We start from the raw sequence: 24,844 nt of genomic DNA on the forward strand, positions 1-24,844 counted from the left end.
AACTTTCTGGTGCTGAAATAACCTATTTTAAAGGCTTCTAATATTGCTGAAAGACACCTCATTTTGCTGTTAACAAAATGAGCTGATGGAGTGTCACTGGCAGATGGGGAGTTCAAGCGAGGACAGCGTTCAGTGCATCAAAGATATTTACAATACAAATATGCTCTGTAAGCCTTTGCTTACACATTTAAAAGTGGGAGTTGCAAGTGGTGTTGCAGTGCCACCTAGGGAATAAGGGTTTGCTGGGACTGACAAGATGTGATTCCAGCTGCCTGGTTTCTTATTTTTTACGTTTGTACAAGTGTTACAGCATCAAAATTTGGACAGTACAAAAGCGTGTAGAACAATGTCTTTCCTGATAAGGACCAAAAGTCACGTTGTAGAGGAAAAAATTCAGAAATATTTTTTTTTAAAGAATTCATGGGTGTCCTGATTGGGTTAAAAATCTTTTTGCAGAGGGTTTTTAAGTTCAAACTCTCTAGTAAAGTATCTAGACATGTGCATGAGTATACTCTGGGCTGTAGGGTGTCATAGTTAGGTTTTTCTGCAGATACAAGTTGTGTTCCATGGCGTGCTGTGCACAGGTAGAGAAGCTGTTGGAATGTGTTCTGTGTAGAAATAGCAGGAAATCATTCTTGTTCACTCAAAAATACAAAAATAGCCTTAAATAAACTGTCCAAATAAGTTTTCCTAATATTTGGGTTCATCTGATAATTCAAGTAGAATAAATTAAATATTCCAATTCCCCTTTTTTTCCTTAGTAAACAGTGAGATATTTTTAGGTGTAGATCAGCAACAATGATGTAGTTAACTCTGTTTTGGACTGATTAGACAGATGAGTTGCTGGGTGTGCTGTGACTGAAGGATGTGGTGCAGCATCACTCTGGGAGGGTGCTGGACCCTCTGGGGTGCTTTGCTGTGCCCTGACAAGCTTGGCTTGGCACCAGCTCAGAGGTGTCTGTGCTCCAGCAGCAAAAGCCCAGAGCTTCCTCGCTGTGTCAGTTTGGCTTGGACACGTTCTGTGTTCTCCTGGGCTGCATTTGTGTCATCCCAGGATTTCTTGGTCTCCTCGTTGTCAGGTTGTCTTGGTTAACTGGAGAGCTGACTGGTTTGGGGTTGAAGGGGCTTCAGTGGGTTCTGTGGAGGAAGTTATCCAACCTACAGTGGGGTAACAGGGTGTGCCAAGTGTTCAGTGGAGTCAGGGAAGCTCTGATTATCCCAGCTCGTGTCTTCTGCTCGGTGCTGTCAGGGCTGTGATCTCTGCAGCATTATACAGAGTTTGCTTTGTGAACTCCTGAGCATTTGATAACACTTCAATGCTTGAAATAACCTTAAAACGGAGTGCTTTTTAGAAACTTCTGGCAATCCTGATAACATCTGAGACCTGTCAAGTGGGAGAGACCGGAGATATGCCATACAATAAGAATTGATACGGGTGAAGTTCAAAAGTGGTTTTAAAAAGCACCAACCGTGACTGATTGATTGTCTTCTAACGTTGTGGAACCTTACAGGAAGCTGACTGCTATTGCCTTTGGAGACCTGAATCCCTTTCCCTTACGGCAAATCAGGAACAGGAGGACCTACCACCTGGAGAAGGTGCGTCTGGAGCTGACGGAGCTCGAGGCCATTCGCGAGGATTTCCTGCGGGAGCGGGAGACGTGTGTGGAGAAAAGGGACCTCATTAGTGACGATGAGGAGGACAGCTGAGACTGCCCAGCAGAAACTGTCCTTTGGGAGCGAGACCAAAGGGAGGGAACCTCCAAAACACTTTATTTCCCCCTGTCAAACAGAATGTAAACGAGTTGCTTTTGGAAACATGCAGGACAGATTTCCAAACCCCAGCACTTTCAGCAGTAGCGCTTTGTGTGGAGGCCAAACACTTCTGTTTACATTGATGTTCATGGAGTCCTTTGTAGAGCACTTAATACCTGTCTCAGTTCAGGCAATCAGCTGAACTGCCTGTTGTTTTTTTCCCCCAGTGTACCCTGAATGTCTGGCTGTGAAACCAGAGTGAGAAAAGTCCCTGCTCTGTTTACTGCACTCATTGCTATTCTGTGTGTTTTTGGTGTAATCGTGTTTTTTTGTAGTGCAGGTTCAATGTGAGAGGACATCACATTTCTTGGTCTCAGATTGGCTCAATTTAGCTATTCCTGAGGTCACTAACTAGAAAGGTATGGAGTGAAGCACAGGAAGAACTTTTACATTCCTTTGTCTTTTCCTGAAGTGATGTGAAATGGATCTCAAACAGAACACTTGAATATTTGTTTTCTAAAGGAAAGCTGAAACAAGTACCTATTTACCACTGAATGTTCAGTGTGTACTGAAACAGTGATATCAAACATCATTTATGCTTTTCAGGGCAGCTGTGTTGATAAAGATTCTCATTAATGCCAAGGGGTTTACAGATCAAATTCTGTTTAGTGCATTTTATTTCTAGTCACTTTTCTGATTGCAATGTTTTGAAAAACGTCACAACCAAACTTCAGATATTGTGGAAGAATGGAGCTTGTCACAGGAGTACCATGCTTTAGTGGGTAATTATTTGTGTATCTATTGAAGGTTTGTTTTGTTATGGTTTGGTTTGTCTCTTTTCTTCTTTTAATACTTCTTCCTATTTAGGACTTAAGGTGAAGTCTTGCTCCTTAAGAAGAAACATAGTGTTCTTTGTGCATGAATGCAGACCTGTTGTACAATAATGGTGGCTGTTATCAATCAATCAATCAGAGGAGCTGAAAGGTCACGAATTGAAGATCCTTTTCCAACAGAAAAATGCAATATTCTCTTCTGTGCTCAGCTTTACTGTGGGTGTTGGATGCACTTCCTGCAAGGCAGCTGTAAGGAGACACCTGGGGGTTGAGCTGCAGTGTTTCTGCTGTGACTGGAGGCTGCTCTTTCTCATTTCATGACTAGAAGTTGTGAGGATGAGGAGGGTGTCCTTCTTGCTGGCCACTCTCTGGACTTTGCAATGTTTTCTCTTAAACTGTTATATCTTCAGGCTGTTGGATTGACTTAAGTGTTGTGTCATGGTAAATCCAGGATTCAAATACTAGGCAGCAAATCACGCAGCTCTGGGGAAGTGGTTAATTGGCACAAAACCAAAACGAGTCATTGGGAAGAGTCAAGTGCATCCAGCTTTTATTTCTTGTGTTTTGTTTTTCTGAGATGTAGCTAGTGCTTTACTGGGTATAATCATGTAATCATTTATAAACTTAAGTGTGTGCAGAGAAAAATCCTGCTTTTGTTTCACAGCACTTTTTTTTTTATTTTATTTTAGAGAATTTAGTTGTAGCCTTCTCCAAGTTAGCATAGTATAAGTTAGTTTATCTGGAAGGGAACTATTTAATCAGAGGTGAAGTTGTAACTTAGAGAACTACTTTTGATATGAAATACGCTTCCTATATGACAAAATTTTTACTTAGCCAGCCAATCATTGCCAATGAGGGACCCATGGTGTGATCATCTTGATTTGTATGTTCTTTATCTTCTACAATGTCCCCTGCCTTGTCTATTGCAAGTAGTAGTTTGGGTTTTTTTTTTAAATTCCCTAGTTAGTCTTGGTTGTGTACTGGAGTTTGTCAGGCAGGGTTTTGATATTACTGCATGTACTGTATTCTTTTTCTACTTACAATCAGTATTTGAATACAAAAATGGGACCAGGTTTTCTAATTTTCTAATTATGCTGTCTTGGTTTTGAAAGAGCTGGTCTCTAAATCAATCTGTCATGTTGGCTTTTTTCTTGTTTATTTGCTTTAATGTTTTCAAGTGTTAAAGTTGTGAGGGTTTTTTTTCCTAAGCTGAAGATCTTTCTTTCAGTGGCCACTATTGAGATACTAAGGTGAAGAACTTAAAGTTTGTACCTACCCTGTTTCTACAATCTGTTATTCTTTGGGTTTGAGTCTTCACTATGAACTAGTCCTATGACTTTAGGAGATGTTTCCAGACTGATTCCATTGAAGTCTTTAGGTTGTGAAGATAAAACCAACCATAGGGCAACTGTTCAGGAAGTTCTCAGCTGAGAAAACAGGACCTGTTACAAGACCACTTTTTTTGTTCCAGTTGTGCTGGTGGTTAAATTTGCGTGTGCCTGTGTTGTGTGTTTCATTATATAAGTTGTTACCCAGTTGTACAGTAAAAATAAGTAGCTGTTTCTTCTGCCAGGGTGTGACTCCAATTCATGAATGTAGGAACCTTGTGGAAGTCATGTTGTCTCTGGGTTTTTTGTCAGCTTGCAAATATGAAACGAGTTGATGCTGTTATGCTCAAGTTCCCAACAAGCTGTTGGCTTCCTTTTGTTAAGCCTCTTTACTGATTCAGTGATGACTTTAAAGGTCAAAAAGTTGCAGAGGCATAGAAGCTCTGACCACTAGAAGTCTCCACAGAGCAGAAATGAGAAGCAGGCAGCAGGAAGCGCCCTCAGGGGCAGCTTGCCCTGCTTGCTGTTGCAAATGTCTTGGGGTGACTTGGTTTCCTAGTGGTAACTTTAAAGAGCAGTAACTCCTTAGGGACATGCAGGATACTCAGGCACTGATAGAACCAAGCCAAAATCCAGAGTGACTGAGGGGCCTGCAGAAGCTGAAGGTACCCAGAGTGTGTGCTTGGGTGGGAGCTTGTGAAGTGGTGCCTGAGGGTTGAACACTCCTGCCAGCCAGCTGGGAGGAGACTGAGCTGTTAATGCAAATAAAGACTGCCAAGACGATTTTTTAACTTCAAGGTGATGCACACACGTGCCAAGAGTTCCTTATGCATGGTTCCCACAATATGTGATGTAAACCAAACCACTAAGTTGCATCTTGCAGAATATTCTTCCATCTCCTTACACATGTGCAAAGCTTTCCCAGTGAAACTTCTGGCTAACTGTTTAAAATGTTGTATTACCTTCTGTTAAATAGGCCAAAAAATTGGGGCACTACACCTCTAGTTACTAGAACTGCACAGTATTTCAGCTCTACCTGCCCGTGGGTACAGGTGGTGTTATCATCCAGTGTTATCACATTGTTTGGTGGTGTTTTTACCAGCTATGTAATCAGTAAAAAGGATTTTTTTGTTGCCCTTTAAGTGTCTTCTGTGAGAGGTTCTCCCCTTCCCCATGGTTTTTGTAACCATGGTAAGATATTTCAGCAGAAAGGGAAAGATTTTTTTTTTCTTTCTGGAGACATCAGGAATGACTGAATGGTGTCAAATTTGCCAGAGTTGTATGTTCAGTCATGTTTAACTGAGAAATGGAAAATGGATTAATTTAATGAAATTGTGTAGCAGTTTGTGACTGTTCCCTTAAGTGCCACGTCAGAAATCAGCAATATGCGGTACAAGAAATATGAATCACAAAACAGAAGTGATATTATAAATATTCATAAATATCAATGTAAAGAAAAAAATAAATTGTTTATTCCTTTATAGCTTGGTCTTGTTCTCTTTTTTTTTTCCATAACAGATGGAAATATCTGCAGGTGCAATCAGAACAAACCAGTAGCAGAGCTTGTATTTTTGTCTGATACTGTGATTTGAGAGAATCCAATTGGGCTTTGAAGCTTGAAGATGTGAACTATAAACATGTTGCATGCAGGTGATGCTGACTGGGTCAACTTGGGATTGGTGTCCTTAGTTTCTTGGGAGAGGAGGGAAGGGAAGATGAAATAATCAGGAGTGTTCACAGGGAACACACTTTCTAGGAAACATGGATTTGTATGATCTCTCCTGACACCAGAAGCCTCTCTTGGAGGCTTGGTACTGATGTTCTGCTAAAGGCTTTATAGTCAAATGTATAATTTCAGCTGCTTTGAAACTTTAACCAAGTACTGAATTAATTTGGAAATCCAGTCCCAATGTCTGTCTTTCAGATATGACTTTTGCATTGTGGAGTTGCTTAATTCCCTTAAAGAGGCTATCAAGTACCTCAGCTACTTTGATAGAAAACTGAACAGCTAAAGGTTTGTGAGGGAGGAAAAAACAGGAGTTGACTTAACTTGCATGTCCAAGCAGATCTTTCATAAGTAGAGGTGAATAGTGCACTGTTCTTGTCCTCTGGCTCTGCTACAGAATGGCAAGCTGTTATAGCAGGAGATACTGGCACAGCTGGAAATCTGTTCAAAGGGGTTGCAAAACAGGATAGAGATCAGCAGTTGAGGCAGAACATGACTATGGCCTAAGGACCTCCTGTCCTGTATACTGCAAATTGAAGTCAGAAATAAACAGAAAATTCTGGGAAGAGTGCACAGAGAGCAATGTCCTCACTTGGACACTTGGCATATTTAGCTTGAGCAGGTTGTGCTGCCCTTGCAGCTGCTGGGGCCTGCACAGAACAGCTGAGACTCCCATTTGCTCCTTGGGACTAAGCTTGAGACATCTGTTCTCAGTGGAATTGCAGTAAGGACGTGAGTGGGGCTTAGGCTGGTTCCTAAGCAATGCATAACTGAGAGAGGGGATAAACACAGTTGGCCTACCCTGAACTGAGCCCCAATAACTGCAGAGCCTCTCTGTGTTCTGGGTGCCTCAGAGGAGCAGAGCACGCGCTGAACCTGCTGGTATTACAGCATGTCAGGTGCTCATTCTGTGGGATTTTCAGGAGTGCTAAACATAGCTTCCTTATCTGCAGCCCCTTGACCTCAGCTGAAAGCAGAACCCATGTAGTGCTGAAGCTTTAGGAATTCCCAAACAAGTACATTCCCTCAGATAATGCAAAGGAAGGGTGTGCCCTGCCTTGGAAACTGCCTCCCTGCAAAAGAAGGTAAAAGGTTCAGTCACAAGGAAGTTAGAGTGGTGTTGTGTGCTGTAGGAGCCACATTTATCTCCAGCTCAATGATGCCCATCTGTAGTGCCTGCTTTTCAGAGGGTGAGACGAGAAAGCAAAGCTCAGGACTGTACACTAGATGTGATTTTAAAAACCAAACAGTTATTTAGTAAGAAAACTAAATATGCTCGACCCTAAATTAGTCTGGGGTGTTGTAAAAAGAAGTAAAGTAATTAAAACATTTGATACTAGAATATACCTGTGAAATGAAGAGGACTTTGGCCTTGATTAACATTCTCCTACCCTTGAGCAATTGCATCCTGCCTGTGTCCCTCAAGTGCAGTGGATCTTTGGTGTGTACAAACCAGTCCCATTTTTGCAGTGAGCTGCCTCTGAGACTTCAGGTTTGTGCTAAGGAACAGACTCAGTGATGTCTTCAGGCACTGTGATTGGTGATTAAACTGTAAAATAAGCTATTTGCCTGTTTTAAGAAATGCAGGTGGTGTTTTTCTGGTGTTTGATCCTGGGACTCCCCCTTGGGAACATAAGGTACGGCCTTCCTTCTCCTTCACTTCCTAAAGGGGGCTGGGAAATGTATGGCTGCAGCGTTTGCTGGTGCTGCCTGCTGGAAACACTACTCAGCTTTGAGTTTTCCTTTCTGTGCTTGTCCTGTATGCACATCAAGGCTTTCACCCTCATTGCCAAACATGTTACAGAGAAGTCTGAGTTAGTGTTGTAACAGTGAACAACTACAGAACGATGCAGGAGCTACAACTTCCTTAGGCAGAACCTGTGCTTGGGCTTGCAAACCCTATGGACATGGCACCAGGGATGGCATTCAGGTTACCCTTGCTCTTGGAAACCTGGCAGGGCTGGCCAGCAAATAGGAAATTCAAATTGGGGTTATTCGGGGTCTAGGGAGAGCTTGTCCCGATTTGAAAAGCAGTTGTGCTGTTTTGTTCCCTTCCTTGCAGCTGGGAGCAAACAAAAGAGGTGGCCTTCCTGCTGTGCCCTTTGCTCTGGGAATTTTTGTAGGACGATTTCTATGACTTCCACATGATCATATTGCATTGTAGAGGTAAAGGTGAGGAATGCAGTGTCTTTATTTCCCTTTCAGAGAGTTCTGAATACTTCCACTGCCCTTTGAAACCTTTACTATTGCTTCCCTTTCCTGTTCTCAACCCTGTGTAATATCAGCTGCAGCCACTTTCCTTTTGGAATTGGGAGAGTTGGGTGGAACCCGTGGGCTGTGACCACTCCCAGGGCAGGCAAGCAGGGCACAGTTCGTCCTCTTGACTTCAAACGAGTCTGAACCCAAGTTTCTTTTCAACTGTGATAATAAAAAGCACTGTCTTTAGGCACTTGCCTAGAACAAAATTATTTTTTAATTCATCTATCTTTGCATCTTACTGCAAATGGGAACAGCCTGCCTAATTATGTATGGTAAGTTACCATAGCTCTGTGTTACATTAACCACAGGGAGAATTGGAAGTGAAGGCAAACTGGCACTTGCATTTGATTTTGAAGGTGTGAACAATCCCACATCATTCCTCATTAACAAATGATGGATATTAACTTGCCCAGAATAAATGTAAGGAGACCAAACAGTATTTATTGCAATTACTGTCTGCCAAATAAAGAGGCAGAAAATCTCGTTTTACAGGTTTTGGGGATGTCTCTATGATAGGAGAGTGAGCCTATGAAGGATGTCAATGCTGGTAGCCAACGCTTGGGGTGGGGCAGCTTGGAAAGCAGAGCGGCAGAGGTTTGTTGGGGTCGTGCACGTTAATGCAGCTTGAGGTGCACAGTGAGGACTGGGAACAAGTCTTTATATCACATTCTTTATATTGTTTTATATCACCATTCTTTGTATCACAGCACTGTCTTGAACAAGCAGTGGGCAATTTCACTGGGTAAGGGTGAGTTTCAGACCACACAATAACCAATCTAGGCTCGTATTAGAATACAGAACAAGGTTCATGCAACTTGCCTTATTTTCCTTGGTATTGTTTTCATGTATCTACTAAAGCAAAGAAATCAGGTTCTACCTCTGCACTGTTCTCCGATCAGTCTGGGCGGGCTGTGCTGCTCTGGAACGCTTCGGGCCGGCCCAGTGTGGTCTGTCCGCATCCCACACGTGGGAATGCGGGGCTCTCACATCCCCACGGCACTGCTGCGGCCGCGCCAGGAGCCACGGAACGGGACACACACTCACACACTTACCGCCGTGTCCCTGAGGATACCCCGGGCCCCGCCGCCCCCGCGGGGCTGCCCTGGGCGGAGCGCGGGGCCGGGCCCTCCCTCAGCCCGCCCTCCTGCCCTCTCTAGCTCCCGGCACGGGGCGGGCGGCGGGCACGGCCCCTTCAGGCTCGGCCCCCTCAGGCTCCCTCCTCCGGCACGGCCCCCTCAGGCTCCTGCCGGCCCCGACCCTGCGCGCCCCGCGAGCCCGGCGGATGCGGTAAGTGGGCGCTGCCCCCCTCAGCCCTCTCTCCATGTTCTCTCCGTGCGCTCCTTGCACCGAGCCGCCCTCACGCTGCCCCCGCTCCGTGTGCCGCGGTTCGGGGCGAGCTGAGGTGTCCGTCCGGGCGGGCTCGGGGGAGCCCCGGTGCGTCCGTGCCGCGGGCCGGGCTGTCGGTGTGGGGCGATGTCCCCGCTCGCCCAGCGTGTGCCGGCTCCCTCCCGCAGCCACCCGGGGAAGGGCAGCTCCCGCAGCACCCCCTCGGTGAGCAGCTGTCATTCATCCCCGGGCAGCTCCCCCAGGGCTGGGCAGTCCAGCCATTCCACAAACACCCCGTTACCTGTTAGCACCGCTCGGCCCGGCCGCGTTTCTGCCCGAAGCCGTCGGGGACAGTCGGTCCGGGGTTGGCACCTCAGCTCGCTGGCACCGTTCGGGCAGTGCTGTGCAACCTCACCGTGTTCATCCCCGAGTTCCTCCCTGCCTTTTCCCTCACACAGCGTCCCTCGGGATGCGGTGGGTTTCCGTACACCTGCTCCTCTGGGGGTCCTGGAGCAGCAGCGCAGTGGGACTGGTTTGGCCTGGCCTGCATCTTTTTAGAGGACAGTCAAAAAGGAAGATGTGAATTAGAGGGTGGAAACGCGTGGCAATTGCTCCTGCTTTGGCTGGTCACCCACCACCTGCTGAGGACGGCGATCGGAGCGCTCACCTGCTTACTTGTGTGGGGAAAAGCGCGACTCTGCCCCTTTGGAGAGGTGTTTGCTCTGAAACATCAGTAGGTTTCAGACCTTCCCATGCCTTTTTATTTGCCAAAAATGTGCGATGGCAGAGGCGACTTTGGGGCAGCGATGTGCCTTATCTGCGGCGGTAATCCCTGCAGGCGCCTCGGGGCCGGGAGCGGTGCCTGCCCGGCGGTGCCAGCGTGCCTGGCATTGCGGGCTTCCCCTGCTCCCTGTCCCGGAGCCCGCGCCGGGATCAGCGCTCAGGCACGCGAGGAGCTGGGATCGCTGACAGCGCCAGCCCCGGCCCCTGGCTCCGCGCTGGGAGCTGGAATTAGCTGCCTTTGGTACGTGTGCCTGAAGCTTGGAAATACAGCCTTGGGTCATTCACCACACATGTAATTACTGCAGGGTAAATTTGGGATCCCTTGAGTGTCACTGGCAGGAGCTGCGGTTCCATAATGGGACTGAGTGCTCAGATGGTGGGTGTGTTTTGTGTTCTCTATAGACACGTAGGCAGTAATAACTGCCTCAGTTCTCTGGCAGAAATTTTTAGGCTGCTGTTGTTTTCTGAGAGGAAAATATTTTGGTGAAAGTAAGAGTTTTGATGAAATTAAATAAATCTAGCACAGTTAAAAATTATGTTGAAAGTAAAGGGTAAAAACTACTTGGGTGGTTTGGGTTTGGGGTTTTTTTCCTGTTGGATGAAAGAAAAGAGAAGGAAATGTCAAAGAAAGAGTGAAAGTGAAAGAAGGGTTCAAGAGGAAAACACTTTAATTGTTATAAAAATCTGTTTTCTTTTAGCCAAAGGCACCAAAACTAGAAGACAATATAACTTTTATTGGTTTGGTGGGTTTGATTTTTTTTTTTTATTTTTTCCCACCCAAATGATTAATTTAAAATAGTCCAGTTTTGACTCTAAACTGTTTTGGTAGTTTTTTCAGAATTATAAAACAATTCATAAGGGAAGTTGATACTTTGGTCTGTTCTAATGTGCTTTGGATTTTGCTGTAGTATAACTGTTGTTTTGTCATATAAAAACATGCCACAGGGGATAGTTCTGAGGTTGGCAAAGGGTTTAGTGATTCAGCTCATGTCAGGTGTACTTGAGAAAGTAAGATGAGTCAGCTGTTACCTCAGTCACTTGAAACTGGTTTCCTTAGAGTAGAAGACACCCTAAACGAAAAAAAATCTAAAGCTGCTGGCAAGGAAAATGGTCCAACAGTTTTGGTCTCACCTCTCTTTTCTGTAATCTGCTCTCATTCAGTGGTGGGTGGACACTTATCATGGTTTGGCGTGTATAGACCAGTCACTGATTGTCACATAATTTGGTAATGACCAGCTAATAACTTCCCTGTGCAGGGAAACCTTTGTTAAAGGAGAGAAATAGAACTTATTTCCTTCTGCTCCTCTTAAGGCAGATTCTGTCACTCTCTACAGAGAGTGGCTTTCAGTACATTAATTTGTCTTTTCACACAGCACAAGCTGCTCTAGAAAGGCACTTCTGTGCTGGGAGGAGAATGTCTGTACCTAGATACTGATAGAAAGTATGTGTTTAAATTTGTGTCTTAGATCACAATGGGAAACTGATTTCTTAGGGTAAAAAAACTCCCATTTCATGGTACAGCAGAGTTTAGGAATGTGAAGAGATTAGGCAGGAGATGTTTCTAGTGCCTGAAACTGCCATCTCAGAGGCCTGTATTCTATTTCTGGCTTTGCTAGAGCTTTGTTACATGTCTGTAGGAAAATCATTTGCCCGGGGTAAGCAGTGCTTTGCTGCCTTGGGGTATTTGATCTGTGTAAACAAGAGTTGGGTACAGCAGCAAAAGGTGAGGTATTTTATACTTATATTAAACATTTACTATACTATGGAGTGTCATTATGGAAACACAGCAACACAGATGCTGAGTAGAGGCTGGCCTTGGTATGGAAATGCTCAGGAAAGAAAGTGGCTTGTCCTATTTCCTGAATGTACAACTTTTTTGTCTGAGTGAGTCAAAGATGAATGACCATCTCTAATTCATTTCTGCTTTCCCTGATCACCGTAAGTAAAATCACCACCTGACTAGAGAAAAAAAAAAAGAAGGCTCTCATTCCTCCTTTGATGTTCTTGTGCTCTGTACTTGCAAATGGAGTCCAACAAAACCCTTTTAGTTTAAAAAATCTTTGAAAGTGAAATCACCTTAATTTCCTAAATTCAGTGTATAATATTTGTGGAGCGTTATGTTCCTGCTGGTGAATGGCATTTTTATTTCGGGTGAATTTTGAGCGTGTGAAGGTTATCTGTTGTTGGCCTATCCCCCTTGTGCTGTGTATTTGCTAATTGCAATTGTTTTGGGTCATCAAGTGTGTGATCTATTTTGGGCATCTGCTAACTGTGACTGTTGGGTGAAAGCCAGGGAGAGATGTCTGTGGAAGGCAGGATTGGATAACGGGAGGTGATGGACGTGGGAAACACCGACACACCAGAGGTGCCCCTGGGGGGTCTGAATGCTTTGCAGCAGTTTTGCCTTCAGCCTTCAAAAACAAGGCTCTGGGCTGACTGGGCTGCTGGAACAGTTCCGCGGTGGTCAGATGAATTTACACTTTGCAGAAAAGGGTGCAAGTTAAAAGATCAGCAAAAGGGATTAGAATTGCTTGGTTATCTTTGAGATAATATTGCATGAGTTCTGTGCACCTGCAGAATTAGCTTTGTTCTTTGGAGGGTGCTGGGACAGGAGTGAACTTGTCAATCAAACATAAAGTGACTGTGTTCCCAGAGGCATTTTGGGTGGGTTCCCCACTCTCAAAGCAATGTTTTTAACTCGCTCTTCTGAATGGCAACGAACTCTCTCTGAAAACAATGATTTTTTAGGTGTGTTTGCATTAATGTTGTTTATAACCCTGTGCCTGGGATTCTGATGAGGGGAGTAGTCAGCTTGAGGGATTTACCATCTTTGGGCAAGTCTCATCAGTGTCTCTTCATACCTGGGCATTTTCCTGCACTTGACTTTTGCATGTGCTCAGAACTTAATTTTGCAATTCAAGGTGAGCAAAAGGTTTGGGGTTTTCAGCAAGGCTTGGCTTTGTCCTTTGTTTGCTTTTTTGAAGTCTGTGAGGGCTGAACTGGTTTTTCACCAACACCTCAGAAAATTCTGCTCTGAACAATTGCAAGCAGCATCAGACAAACTTAATAAGGAGCCAATAGCTCAGAGGTGTCCTCGTTCTTGTAAATGCTGCTAAAACATTTATTGACTGTGGTTTCAAGCCCTGAGCAATATTGGTCAATGAGCTTTCTGTGAAATTATGAAAGGTTGCTTGAAGAATACAGTAATTTGCATACAAAGTGCAGTTTATTTTCATTGAGAAGAAAAATAAACCTTTTTGTCCCAGGCATGAATGTGGCTTTGGGAAGGAAATTAATGAGCAGAGTAACAGAACAGCTCACCCAGCTTCACCTTGACAAACTGAAAATACAGACAAAGGCAGAAAATGGCTGAGAAAGTATTGGGATGGAAAGTGGAAGTGGAAAAAAATAACCCACGTTGTAACACATCATTCTCACCACTGACAAGTGTTGGTTTCTGCAGTGTATTTTAATGGTGTGATGGTTATTCTGGGCTTCAGTGTCACAGCCAGTGTGGTTTCTCTCTGATGGAAACAGGTACCACTTCTCAGCCTGTGTGTTGGGTAATTAGTGCTCACTGCCTAATAAGGGGACATCTGATTTTGTTGATACCCCTTTACTTATTGCTACTGTTTTTTGAAAGAGTGAAAGTAATTCCCAACTCATATCAATGTAAGCATTGATGTAGTAGCCCTTCTGCTTGAAATAAAGCAGTCGAATAATTTTCCTCCTAGGTTTTGCTAACATCAACCAAAAAATATATGTAGAAGCACTAAGAGGCTATTTCTGTTCCTTTGAAGCAATAGAAGGAAAAGATTTGAATTGATACTCAACATTCCACCCATGTGTTAGAAGGCAATGGTTTATAAAAAGGGTGGGGGCACACAAAGCAGCCAGTCCTTTTGCTGAGGTGAGTGCATGACAAAAGCTGGGTGCATTTTGGCAAGTTGTTGGATTTTTACAATGTATTGGTTGCTTAGCATATATGCTTTTGTCAGAGAAAAATCTTCAAATTATGTGCATTTCAAATTGACAGGAATACTGCAATTGCTCTTTGGTGCTTAGTCCTGTTCCATAACAAGTCTGCTGATCTGTCAAAACAGCCGACTCTTCTTGCAACATGGAGTTGAGCTTATTTCTAAAGGATCAAAATAGAGCTTTATTTTGTAGTGAATTACACTTCACAGTACGACCCAGTGAATTGCCAACCACTGCTATTTAAAAACATGCAGGAGCTGTGTAGAAATATAGAACCTGGAAGTCCCCAGTGCATCTGAAGCAAATCTGAGATTCATACAGAAAAGCACATTACGTGGACAAGTACAGATATGGTGCTGAAGCCTAGAGATGTGTGAGAGTAACTGCATGGCTCAATGTAGTTAGATTTTATTGTGATGCTTGGAGGCCTCACAGCTACTTTATGTGTTCTGATCTGAATAGTGGACATTGTTTGGGCTTTTGGGGATGATGCCAGTGTTCATCTACACAGGGAACATCAAACATGCCCTAACCTGACCGGTTATTCTGTTCAAATCTATTCTGTCACCATTACTTGTGTTGCTGTGGAGGTGTGTCCCAAGGAATAATGTGATTTCTGATCATCATCCCATCCCAAAGCAGCCCAGCATAATGCACTCACAGGTGCTCAAATGAACCAACGGGAGGTTTGTCTTTCCAGAACTCACCGAGCTTATCAGCTTAAAAGATTGTGGTCAGGAAACAATTGTGCAGAGTACACAGAGTAACAAGTGCTGCTTGTGTTCTCCTCATCTGAAACATCCAGTGTGTGGGGAAAGATGTGCTGGAAGCTCTGTAGATGGGATCACAAAGCCTTTTCCCAGCAGCAGCTCAGGTATCTGTTTGCTGTCCTGCCCATGTGCCTCAGGAGCTCTGCCTGACCTGAGCAAAAGGAAGCTCTGCCTGGTGCTCTCCCTGGCTCGGGATCTGCCTGCTGACACTTTATTGAAGGAGCCTGTAATGCTGATTCTCATGTTGGCTCTCTTTAGTGTAGTGTAGAGGCTTTAATGTCCAGAATTTGGCAAATTATTAATTAATTGCTTTGCTTTCATCACATTTGTGTTTCAAGGTGTGTTCTGTTCTTCTGGTTCAGTATGTGCTCGGGTACATCAGTGAGGGCCAGGAATCACCTTCACTTAAGGGCGTTCACCTCTTTCCAGATTTGAACCCTCAATGTTTGGCTGAGACTGCTAAATTTAATTATTTTGATTGATCAGTGGTGACTTTGGCCATGAATGAGCTGCAGTGGATCCTCAGTGACTATACCAAAGTGTGTGTTACTGACACTTGGCCTCTTGGAAGACCCTAATGAATGTCACTCTTTATTAATATTCCAGTTGCATCACCTTTGAGCATCAATGAAAGACCAGGCATGGCTTTCTTCAAGCAGCAGAATGTGGAGGACGTTTATGACATTGGGGAAGAGCTGGGAAGGTAAGGATGCACTTCTGACACCAGATGATTCTAAAAGCTGCCACAGGGGATATTTGCCACGTATCTTCAAACTATGACTCTGCATGCTAGCCTAAATCAATCACTGTACACAACACAAACACAACCCCTGACCAAAACTGCACTTTGGATAGTTTAATTTTTTTTTAGTTGAAGTGTGCTAACTATGTTTCCTGTTTCTTTTTTTTGCAACTAGGACAACAAAAGGTATGTTCCCATTGTCTTTCATAGATAGGTGTCTGTGTCTGTGCTGTAGCCTGAGTTCACCTGCCCGTTCCCTGAGCCAGCTGGGGAGCAGGAACACCCCGTGCTGTTGTCACAGAGACAGCACTTGATTTTGTCTGGTTCTGGCCAGCCCTGCTCAGCACTGTGACACAACACATCCACAGCTGCCTGCAAAACACTCTGCTTGTGTTCCTGCAAAGGTTTACCTGTCGGGATTTCAGCTGGACTGGTTCGTGCCTCTGTATAGCTTTTCATCCATAAAGGCTAATCTGCAGGTATTAATTACAGCTGTAATTACCAGCTGTAATCATCCTTCACCATAAGCACTTGCTGAAACACTCTGCTGGGTGTGTGGGCTGGACACACAGGGCTCCCCCAGCCCTTAGCAACATGCAGAGCTCTGGGTGAGGAGAGCTGCTGTCCAGCCCTCCAGTGTTTTCCTTTTTAATATGTAAATAGCTAAATTAGGGCTATAGACACGTTGGCTTCTTTCCCAATGTCTGGCAGTTGGTTTTGATAAATAACTGTGTATGTGCAATTACCCTTTTTCAAGGGCCAGTAATTTAGTTCCATTAAAACACTTCAGTTGAAGCTGTTTGCCTGCCAAATCTTTTTTTTTTCACTCTCAGCTGTTTCACCTTTAGAGTTGGTGAGAAAACTTCTTTTAGGAGGAATGGGGTTCATTTGTTTGTTTGTTTTCCATTCCCTTCCCTCTCAGGAAGGCCTTAACTATTAACTTTTCTGTACTTGCTTACTTTTGAGTGCTGACTAGCACTGAGAGTATCAGTCTGACAGTGCAAACCTGACAACAGTGAGCAGTGTAGAAATGCAGTGTGTGTGTGTGCAGGGTGTAATTGCTGTGGTTTTTTAACCTAGGAGGCCCCAGTATGTGCTGGAACAGTCAAACTGCCTAAGGGAGAGACTGGAGACTGAGCAGCTTAATTTTAATTTGGTTTCCGAATTGGATTTGGGAATCTTTTGAGATGATGAACATCACTCTCCTCTTCAAGCTGATGGATATTTGGCACTTTGAATGGAGGGGTTGTTGAAGCAACGTGGTAGAGGCTGGCCATTGCTGTTGAATCACCCTGAGAGGCCTCAGGCTGGTCGAGGTTTGTGTGGTCAGAGCAGCCCTGCTCCTCTGCTGGCTGCAGGTATAATGTCACACTGTCTTTGGCAGTGTGTTTTCACTTTCACATGTGAGGAGCTTGCAGAGCTCTTGTTTCAGCTCTGTGTTAAATGTGAAATGTCACCTGGTTCATCATACCTCTATATCTCTGAGCAGGAACTACTGATAAGGGCAAGTGATAAATGATATCTTGCTTTGTTAGAAGCAAAATAACACACTGGACAGATTGCAGTGACTGATGTGTTCCTCTGCTGACTGATGCCCTTAGAACCTGGGGATGCCTTTTATTAGTTCACTGTGTTTGCAACAAGCTGTTGGTTGCTGGCAGGTAAAAGGGCTCCTTTATTGTAATTTTGGCAGCAGGAGTCACTTACAAAACTAAGGTTTCCAAACACCATCTGTGAAAGGTCTGTCCTGTTCTCGTCCTCCTGAGCCTGTGACTTCTTGAGAGCAAATGTAGTTGTTAATACAGGACTAAATCCTTGTTCTGGCTCAGCCATAAGATGGAATGGAGGATGTCACTGCCAGAGCCAGCACCTGCTTGTCTGAGAGTGTTTGCACAGCACCAGGGAAGGGATGCTCCCGTGGCACAGCAAATGCTGCTTCCCTGGGCCAAGCTGGGTCTGGGCTGGTGGTGACATGAGACATCCCTGTCCTTGGGCAGCAAAGGCTCCTCAGCCCCCACTGTGCAAACCCTGCAAACAGCGTTTGTGACTCCTCAACCAGACCACACTCAGGGTCCCTGCTGGGCTGGCAGCAGCTCAGAGGGTGCTCTGAGGGCAGTTGTGTCCTGAGCCCGGGCAGTGGTGTGAGAGCAGGCCCTCTGCAGGAAGGGGGAGCAGGTTTTCCATAGCCACAGCTGCGTGTGGAACTCGCTGCTTGGCTCCAACATTCCCTCAGTCTTTCAAATATTAATCTTAGGTTTACAGCTCTGTTGCTCAATTTCTCCAAAGGGAACATGCAGGGAAGGACGAGTCAGGCACGTGGTGTTGGAGACAAGTTGCTGAAGGCCTTGTTCGTTGTAGCAGCTGAATGTGTGCAATACTTGAAATACACACATATAACCAAGTTACTTCCCCAATATCAGCCAGTTTGCAAGTCTGAAGTCTGTGTGGACTGAGGTTCTCTAGCCACAGCTGAAAGGGAACCTAAAAAGAGGAGCCTATAAAATGAATTTAGCACATTTCCACGTTATAAACAAATAATACGGCTTATTGCTAGGATATTCAAATATTAATTTCTTTCTTTGTCAAAATTGATGGCAAGAAAAGGAGAGAGCTTAGGAAACGTACTTGAAAATGAATATTTATAGGGATATTTATTTAAAAAGCCCTCAGTTATACTAGGCTGGCAGTCTAGAAGAGGTAGAAAGCAACGTGGACTAAAGTGATCAGTGCCTGCAGAGGTATTAGGAGATTGTCTTCTCTCTCCCCCTGTCCCAAGGGTGGTAGATAATGTGATTTGGGAGTACTTTATACAGTCCTCCCCAGCATTTAATGCTGTCACTCTTTGCAGGCATCAGACTCTCTGGCAGATAGAGTTTTTCTGTGCCTGAGCTGTTGATCAAAAATAGATGCTTCAAAACTTATTTTTCACAGAATGTTTTCAATATGTATCCCTTTGCAAATGTAAGTTTGTGTTGCTAAACGCCTGTTTTATTCAAGTAATGAAAAACTGCATCCTCTAATTTTGATTTTAATAAACTTTTTGAGAAACATTAACAGATTTGCCTGTTTTGAGTAGGTCTAAGCCCTTTGCAGGAACGTTGTAGCAGGTCATTCTTAATTTATGAAAGGCTGTACCACAGAGCCATTAATCTCTTGCCTAAATGTGTTGCCAGCCAGGCTGTGAGAGCTGTTGACATTTGTGCCTCCTGGGCAGTGTCACTGTTACAGGTCTGAGGGTGGGAAGTGCCACGGAGCTCATCCCAAAGTGTTCTGTGCCAGTGCCCACTGAGAAGGTGTGTCCCTGCAGGGGGGTGTAAGGGTGGCATTGAGTATCCTGGGGCAGTGTCCTGCTCCCTGCAGCTCAGCTCTGCAGCGTGGGAGGGCTCACACTGAACAGAGGCACTCCACAAACCCCAGAGGGATGTTTCTGGGCGTGGAAGTCTCCCCTCTTCACTGTGGGAAGGGGCTCTGCCTTCCTCCAGCGTGGGCCAGCCTTTCCAGCTGCCACTCCAGTCTCTGGCCTCTCTTACTGACTGGGAGCTGTGCTTGTCCCTCATTCCTGGTTCAGTCAATGCCTTCATGCCAAAGATAATCACTGTGATTTCTCTTGGTTAGTTTGGGCATAATTGAGCCTTCCTTTCTCAGCCCCTGCTGACAGTGAGGCTGAGAGAAAGATAAAGCCAAGCTCAATCTTTCATCAGTGGCTCATCATTCCTCATGTAGTCCCCCTCTCCAGCTACAAATTCCTACCTCCTCCCTGCCTTGAGACAGGGAACCTCTTTCTTCTGGGTGAAGCCTTAAAGGACAGCAAATAAAACCTTTCACCAGTGGTGATGGGACCTTGGAGCCTGCCACACAATCACTGTTCTGACAGGGGAACTACCAAATATTTATTTATGTAGTGAAAACAAAAAGCAGAGATAACTGTAGGGGAGGAACTTGGAGATCCATGATAAAAAGCCATGTCACCCAGCTAGTTGGACTCTCCCTGTAAACAGAGGGGTGTGATTGCAGCTGGGAAATTTTCCCTTAACACACCAGGCAGGATCTTCATACCAGGAATTGTTTTCTATCTATAGAAATTGTTCAGTATTGTGCTTTCTCAGACCTTAACTCTGTTCTTAGGTTAGTTTGTACTTTAAATTAATTCTTTAAATTTTGAAGAATAACCTCGGGTTATTTTATCCTACAACACACATGAAGCAAGTCTTTACATTAGATGCAAAATGTAAATTTAGTTCTTGAAGACTAACCAGCACCTCTGTCAATGTTCCTTGTTACAAATCTTCTAAGTCATGTGTTTCATGGATAATGAATCTTCTGCTGAAACAGTTCTGGCATGCAGTACTTGGTCAAGATCACTGTGATTGTAATCAGCTGTCTGATACAGTCACTATTTTTGGACTTTTTCTTTTTATTTTTATATTCTTTATATTCTCAGAGTAAGTGCTCTTAGCTTATTCCTTTTTTAAACAGATTTCCCTCCTAATTTTCAATGTTATTTTAACTATTTCCAAAATATTTTGATTTGTCACAGAAAGTGCAGAGAAAATAGGAGGTTTTGTTGCTTAGATTTTTTTCTAAAACAAAGCTGCTCTACCTACAGTAACTGAAAAGATCTGGCCTTGGTGATTTAGACCTGGCCTTGGCCTTACTTTGTAACAAAGTCATGCGTTCCTTATCACCAGCATCCACCTTGATGATGGAAGTGATCTCAGTGTGTTGCCTTAGTCCATGTCTGGCTTTGAAAGTTAATTAGAGATGAGTGACTTCCTTGGTAGTGCTCAGAAAGCTCAAATTCTGTAATGTCTGAATGTTAAGCAGAATATTAACCCCAGGAAAAAACACTAAAGACTAATTCCAGGAAAAAACACTGAATATTAACCCATCTTTGCCTTGCCATTTTTGTAAAAACGAAACCATTTCTTCCGGTTTGCATTGAGGGAGAAATCAGATGGCAATTTGAACAGCTGAGAGAATAGACTCTCTACAGTATTCACTCCATGCTTTGGAAATGAAAGCTGTTACCTGTGAGTAAAAATGCACATGACATACACATAGTGCAGCTCAGCATTGGGCTGACAGAGACAAAGCATGGGGCACATTATTAGCACGACCATTATTGGCACATTATTAGCATGACCATTATTAGCATGACCATTATTGGCACATTATTAGCATGACCATTATTAGCACTTGTCTGATGGTCAAGCTTCATTTTTCTCAGGTGATATCTATGAATGATGGTTGAAACTCTGCAGCAGCAGTTTAGAACCCGAGTGAAAACCTGTTGTAAGAGCTGAGCAGTGAAATGGGAGTTTCAGCAACCCTTTGTGGTTTCAGCCTTACAGATAATTTCCTCAAGTCTTGATTAAAATGCCAGCGTAATTTCCCTCTGTTTGCTATGTGGGGAAGGAGAAAAATCCTTTGACCATAACACTGCTGTCCCCATACAATGTACCTGCCCCAGGTATATTCCTTTCAGTCCATATCTGGCTGGGTTTGGACCTTTAAATGCCCAGGTACGGTGTGCTGACCTTCTGTGTGTGTATTACGTAGGCCCTGGTGTTGCTCCACTTAGCAAAAGGAACAACTTATCAAATCAGCTGTTCCTGCTGAGCATGAGTCAGCTCTGACCTTCCCCAGCGCTCTGGACTCTGCTCATTAGCTCTCCAAGTGCTGATACTCGATCTAAAAGCTAAGTCTGATAAGTGGGGAGAATTTTTCATCGTGTGCATTTTATTCTTGAGGCTCAGGTGGCACAAAAAGCTTGCCAGGCTGTCAGGGAGTCGCCAGAATTGCTGTGCTCAGGCTGTGTCACTGCAGACTCTGCACCTCCCCACTCAGGAGCCGCATTGATTGTCACTGCAGGACTGGGAGGTTTCCAAAAACCCCGGACAGCTTCGGGAGCTGCCGGTGATGCTTCGGGAGGTGGCAGATTTCTTGTGGCTCAGAGCTGAGGCCCCCATGTGGTGTTTTAGGGGCTGCAAGGCCAAGCCTGTTACTGTGCTGAGAGCTTGTATTGCTTCCTAGCACGGGTCAGAAACATTACATTTATCAAACTTTGCATTTCAAATGGTTCATTTGCTCTCTGCTTATTCCTATAAACCAGATCCTTCTGAGTGCACGTTCCTCTGCTCTTCTGACTCGTTCCTGGCCCTGGACACGGAGGGTCAGGGTGTGTTGGTGACCTGTGTGTGAGCTGGAGGGAGCTGTGGGTGGGAGGTGCCAGACAGGGACATTATCACAGGCAGTTCAAAGGTGCTCAGCACTTCCCTCTCAGGAATATTGAAACTCACCCTCCACAGTCAATCAGTCAGTAAAACATTGTTGTGAGTTGTGAGTGAAAATGAGTGTGTTTAAAAGTGGCAGCTGTTTGGGTTTTTTTCCTCTTTCTACTACTTTTTAGTAGTCAAGCAAAATTCCTGTTAAACGCTCTCTTCAGAAAATCTGGGATCATTCCATTATAATCTGACATCTGCCATAGTTTAGGTTCTGTGTAGTTGCTTTGGGAGAGGTAGCTGCTTTTTTTGCATTTTTTTGGAGAAAAAAACCAAACAAGTAAACCAAAACTCACTTTTATTTGCAGTTTAAACAGAAGTATGGTGATATTTGTGACAATCTTATTTTTAAAGCTCTTTATGAAGTTATAGGAGGTGTCAGCAGACTATTTAACAGATTAAGGTTTGAGGTTTTTTTAGTTTCATTCCATAAAATCTTATGGAAACAGCAAGATGCTTTCCCTTCAGTGGCCTTGCCATGCTGGGATTGCTGGTTTGTTGTTTCAGCTCCTGCACTGTAGTTTCTTTGTAAATACTGTGCTGTTGGACTTGCTATTTATTCCCTACTTAGGTTAAATATCTGCTGTACAAAATCCTGGTTTGGTCTATAAAAAAACCCCTCTATATAAAGTAAAATGTAGTGCAAATTGTTGCCCTTCACAGAAGGCTTCTGGGTCTTTATGGTTGTGACCACACACTTCCTACAAAAACCCTTCAGCCAAAGCTTTTATGCACATGTTTTGTGAACCTTGCATGGCCTTTGGTTGAGCTGTGCTTCATAAATGAGCTGAGAGCATAAGAAATTAAGTTGTTACCAGCAGACCCCTGTCCTCTCTGCTGGGAAGAGCCTGGCAGTGCAGTCACAACCAGCAGAAGTCTCCTTGGAAAGTGTAAGCAAAGGGGGAGGAGAGCATTTAGCTTAATAAAATTCCAATCATTTGGAACAGATCAAGCCTGAAAAAGCTGTTTTCCTCTCAAATTCAAGGAAGGCCTTCAGCAAGAATTCTCAGGGGCTTTGCTTTGGAAGTTAACAAAAAGACAACCATAAATGGATACATTTATTTGTGTGTTTTTTCCAAGAAAAAGAAACAGGAATGAAAAAGATTGAAAAGTAACAAGTTGCAGACTTTCTAAGCTTGAGATGACCAGTTAAAACCAATCCCACTGTAACAGTGGCAGAAAGGCACGGTGAACAAAACTGTTGACATAAAAACAGTTGTTACTGAGAAGGAATTACCCTTCTTTGCTAAAACTAAATAAAGCAGCCTCTTGAATCTAGAGAAGCCCTGTGTTCAGGTTGGCTAAACAGTATTATTGTGATTGTGTTCATGTCTATTAACTGAAGAATGTACACATGATGGTTTCATAACATATTTTTAGGGGTTTTACAGGTCTCTAACTGTAGATTGTGCAAAGTTAAAGCAAAGGGTGCTGGAAGCTCATTTCCTGGAGAAAGGACAACAGAAGGTGACTCTGACTTGGCTTGTGTCATAGACTGTAAAGTAACTGATTGCTGTCAGTAAACATAAACAAAATTGTTTTCAGGGTTCAAGATACGGTGTTGACTCAGAGCTCAGAGAGTATCTGACACTGGAGAGTGTCTTTTTATTTCTTGCTGTCAAGGCACCAGATACAATTTATCATCCAGTTAGAGAAGGAGACCAAATGACTGGCAGACTTTGCAAAGTCTAATAAACCTTCAATTAACTCTCTAAGCACAGGCAACCACATACATGAATGGCATCCTTTGTCTTTGTTTGGGATGGGGTTTGTAACAGCAAATAAACCCTTTCAGGCTTGCATTCCCACCACTGAATGTCTCCCTACACCTGCTGTAGGTAAAAAACAACATCAGAGAAGAGTGATAGGTATTTATGGCACCATTCAAGTAAAAAAAACTGTGGAAAAAGTCTTGGTGTCTTGCTCTGGGCTGTTATTGTACCCTTCCAACTTTCACAGCAGTCTGCAGGTGAATCTGGGCAGTTGAAGAAAGTGGTTGAGAACAGCTTGTGAATAAATTATGAATGACTGTAATTGCAATTATAGTGCTATCTAGAGACATGAAATCAGTTTGTAGGTCCAGCTTGTATGCTCAGCCCATATAATGTTATTTGATTTTTGAGCAGCATTACCTGCATTTTACAGGCTTTGGGAAATTAAGTACAGAGGGACTGAGGTGTTGTTTTCCATCAAGTGTGCAGGAACCTAATTACTGTGAAAGTCAGTGGGAGGCTGGTGCCTAAAATCCCTTGCAAATCTATTCCTAAGTAAATTGTCCTGGCTCGTGGAGGGAGTTGAGTGTCACCTCTTGAGTGGCAGAATGCCAGAGCACTGTCCTCTGCCAGGTTCAGTTATTTTTCAAAGAACTTGTTGAAAACATATTTCAGAGTAAAGTGTATCTGTCAACGTGTTCAAAAGTATCATCTCTTTTATGGGAATTTCAAGCTTTAACAACCCATAAAGAATAATAATAATAATAAATTCATCTTTTTTAGAATTCTTTAGCAAATTAAATGAAGATGAATATGATCAGGACATTCCAACCTGGAGCTGCTCTGCTCCCTCTCTGCCATGTAAGGTTCTGCCCCAGAGCGTTACCCTCCACAACCTGTGTTAAAAGTAGGCCTCAAAAAAAGAACAAGAATTTATCCTGTTATTCTGGACTGTCCAGTTTCTCTCTTCCCACATCCTTTTGACATCCTCTCCTGAATCCAGTGATTAAATGAGCTTGTGCTCCTCTACAGTTTCTGAAATTAGACTCCAAACCCACCCAGTACCATTGCCTCTGTGTTCTTAATAGTGACAAATTACTGCCTCTGTTTTCTCAGTGACAAATCTCCTAGATGATAGTAGCAATGCAAATTATAGGTTGTCTTCTTTTCTGGGATGAATTCCATCATTAATGATGGACAGATTTGATGTTGTACCTAATTATATTATAAGTGACAGGATGCAGCTGCTGTTGTTCATAGTCTTGAGCTGTTACCACAGTTGAGCACAGCCTGTGCTGAGTGTGTGACAGGCTGTTGTACAGCTGTCCAAAATGTTTCTGAAAGGGAACAGACT

At 43.8% G+C, this 24,844-nt stretch overlaps 2 protein-coding genes across 5 annotated transcripts in view; both read left to right on the forward strand.

The window, feature by feature from the left end:
- Positions 1-5,394, forward strand: part of TBC1D2B (TBC1 domain family member 2B) — a 32,360-nt gene extending 26,966 nt beyond the window's left edge. The window contains exon 13 of the mRNA XM_027698149.1: positions 1,512-5,394. Coding sequence (XP_027553950.1) covers positions 1,512-1,707 — 196 coding nt within the window. The 3' untranslated portion in view covers positions 1,708-5,394. The remainder of the gene's footprint in view (positions 1-1,511) is intronic.
- Positions 5,395-9,091: 3,697 nt separating this feature from the next.
- Positions 9,092-24,844, forward strand: part of DAPK2 (death associated protein kinase 2) — a 41,473-nt gene continuing 25,720 nt past the window's right edge. Inside the window, exons 1-2 of one of the 4 annotated variants that reach the window (XM_027698151.1) lie at positions 9,092-9,185; positions 15,362-15,458. In XM_027698151.1, the coding sequence (XP_027553952.1) occupies positions 15,397-15,458 (62 nt within the window). In that variant the 5' untranslated portion in view covers positions 9,092-9,185; positions 15,362-15,396. Of the gene's footprint in view, positions 9,186-12,684; positions 12,929-13,859; positions 13,918-15,361; positions 15,459-24,844 lie in introns of those variants that run through there. The other 3 variants (XM_027698150.1, XM_027698154.1, XM_027698152.1) reach the window with 3 other exon arrangements.

This window comes from Neopelma chrysocephalum, unplaced genomic scaffold (assembly GCF_003984885.1).
Source record: "Neopelma chrysocephalum unplaced genomic scaffold, ASM398488v2 Primary Assembly neopelma1_124, whole genome shotgun sequence".
NCBI classification, from domain to species: Eukaryota; Metazoa; Chordata; class Aves; order Passeriformes; family Pipridae; genus Neopelma; species Neopelma chrysocephalum.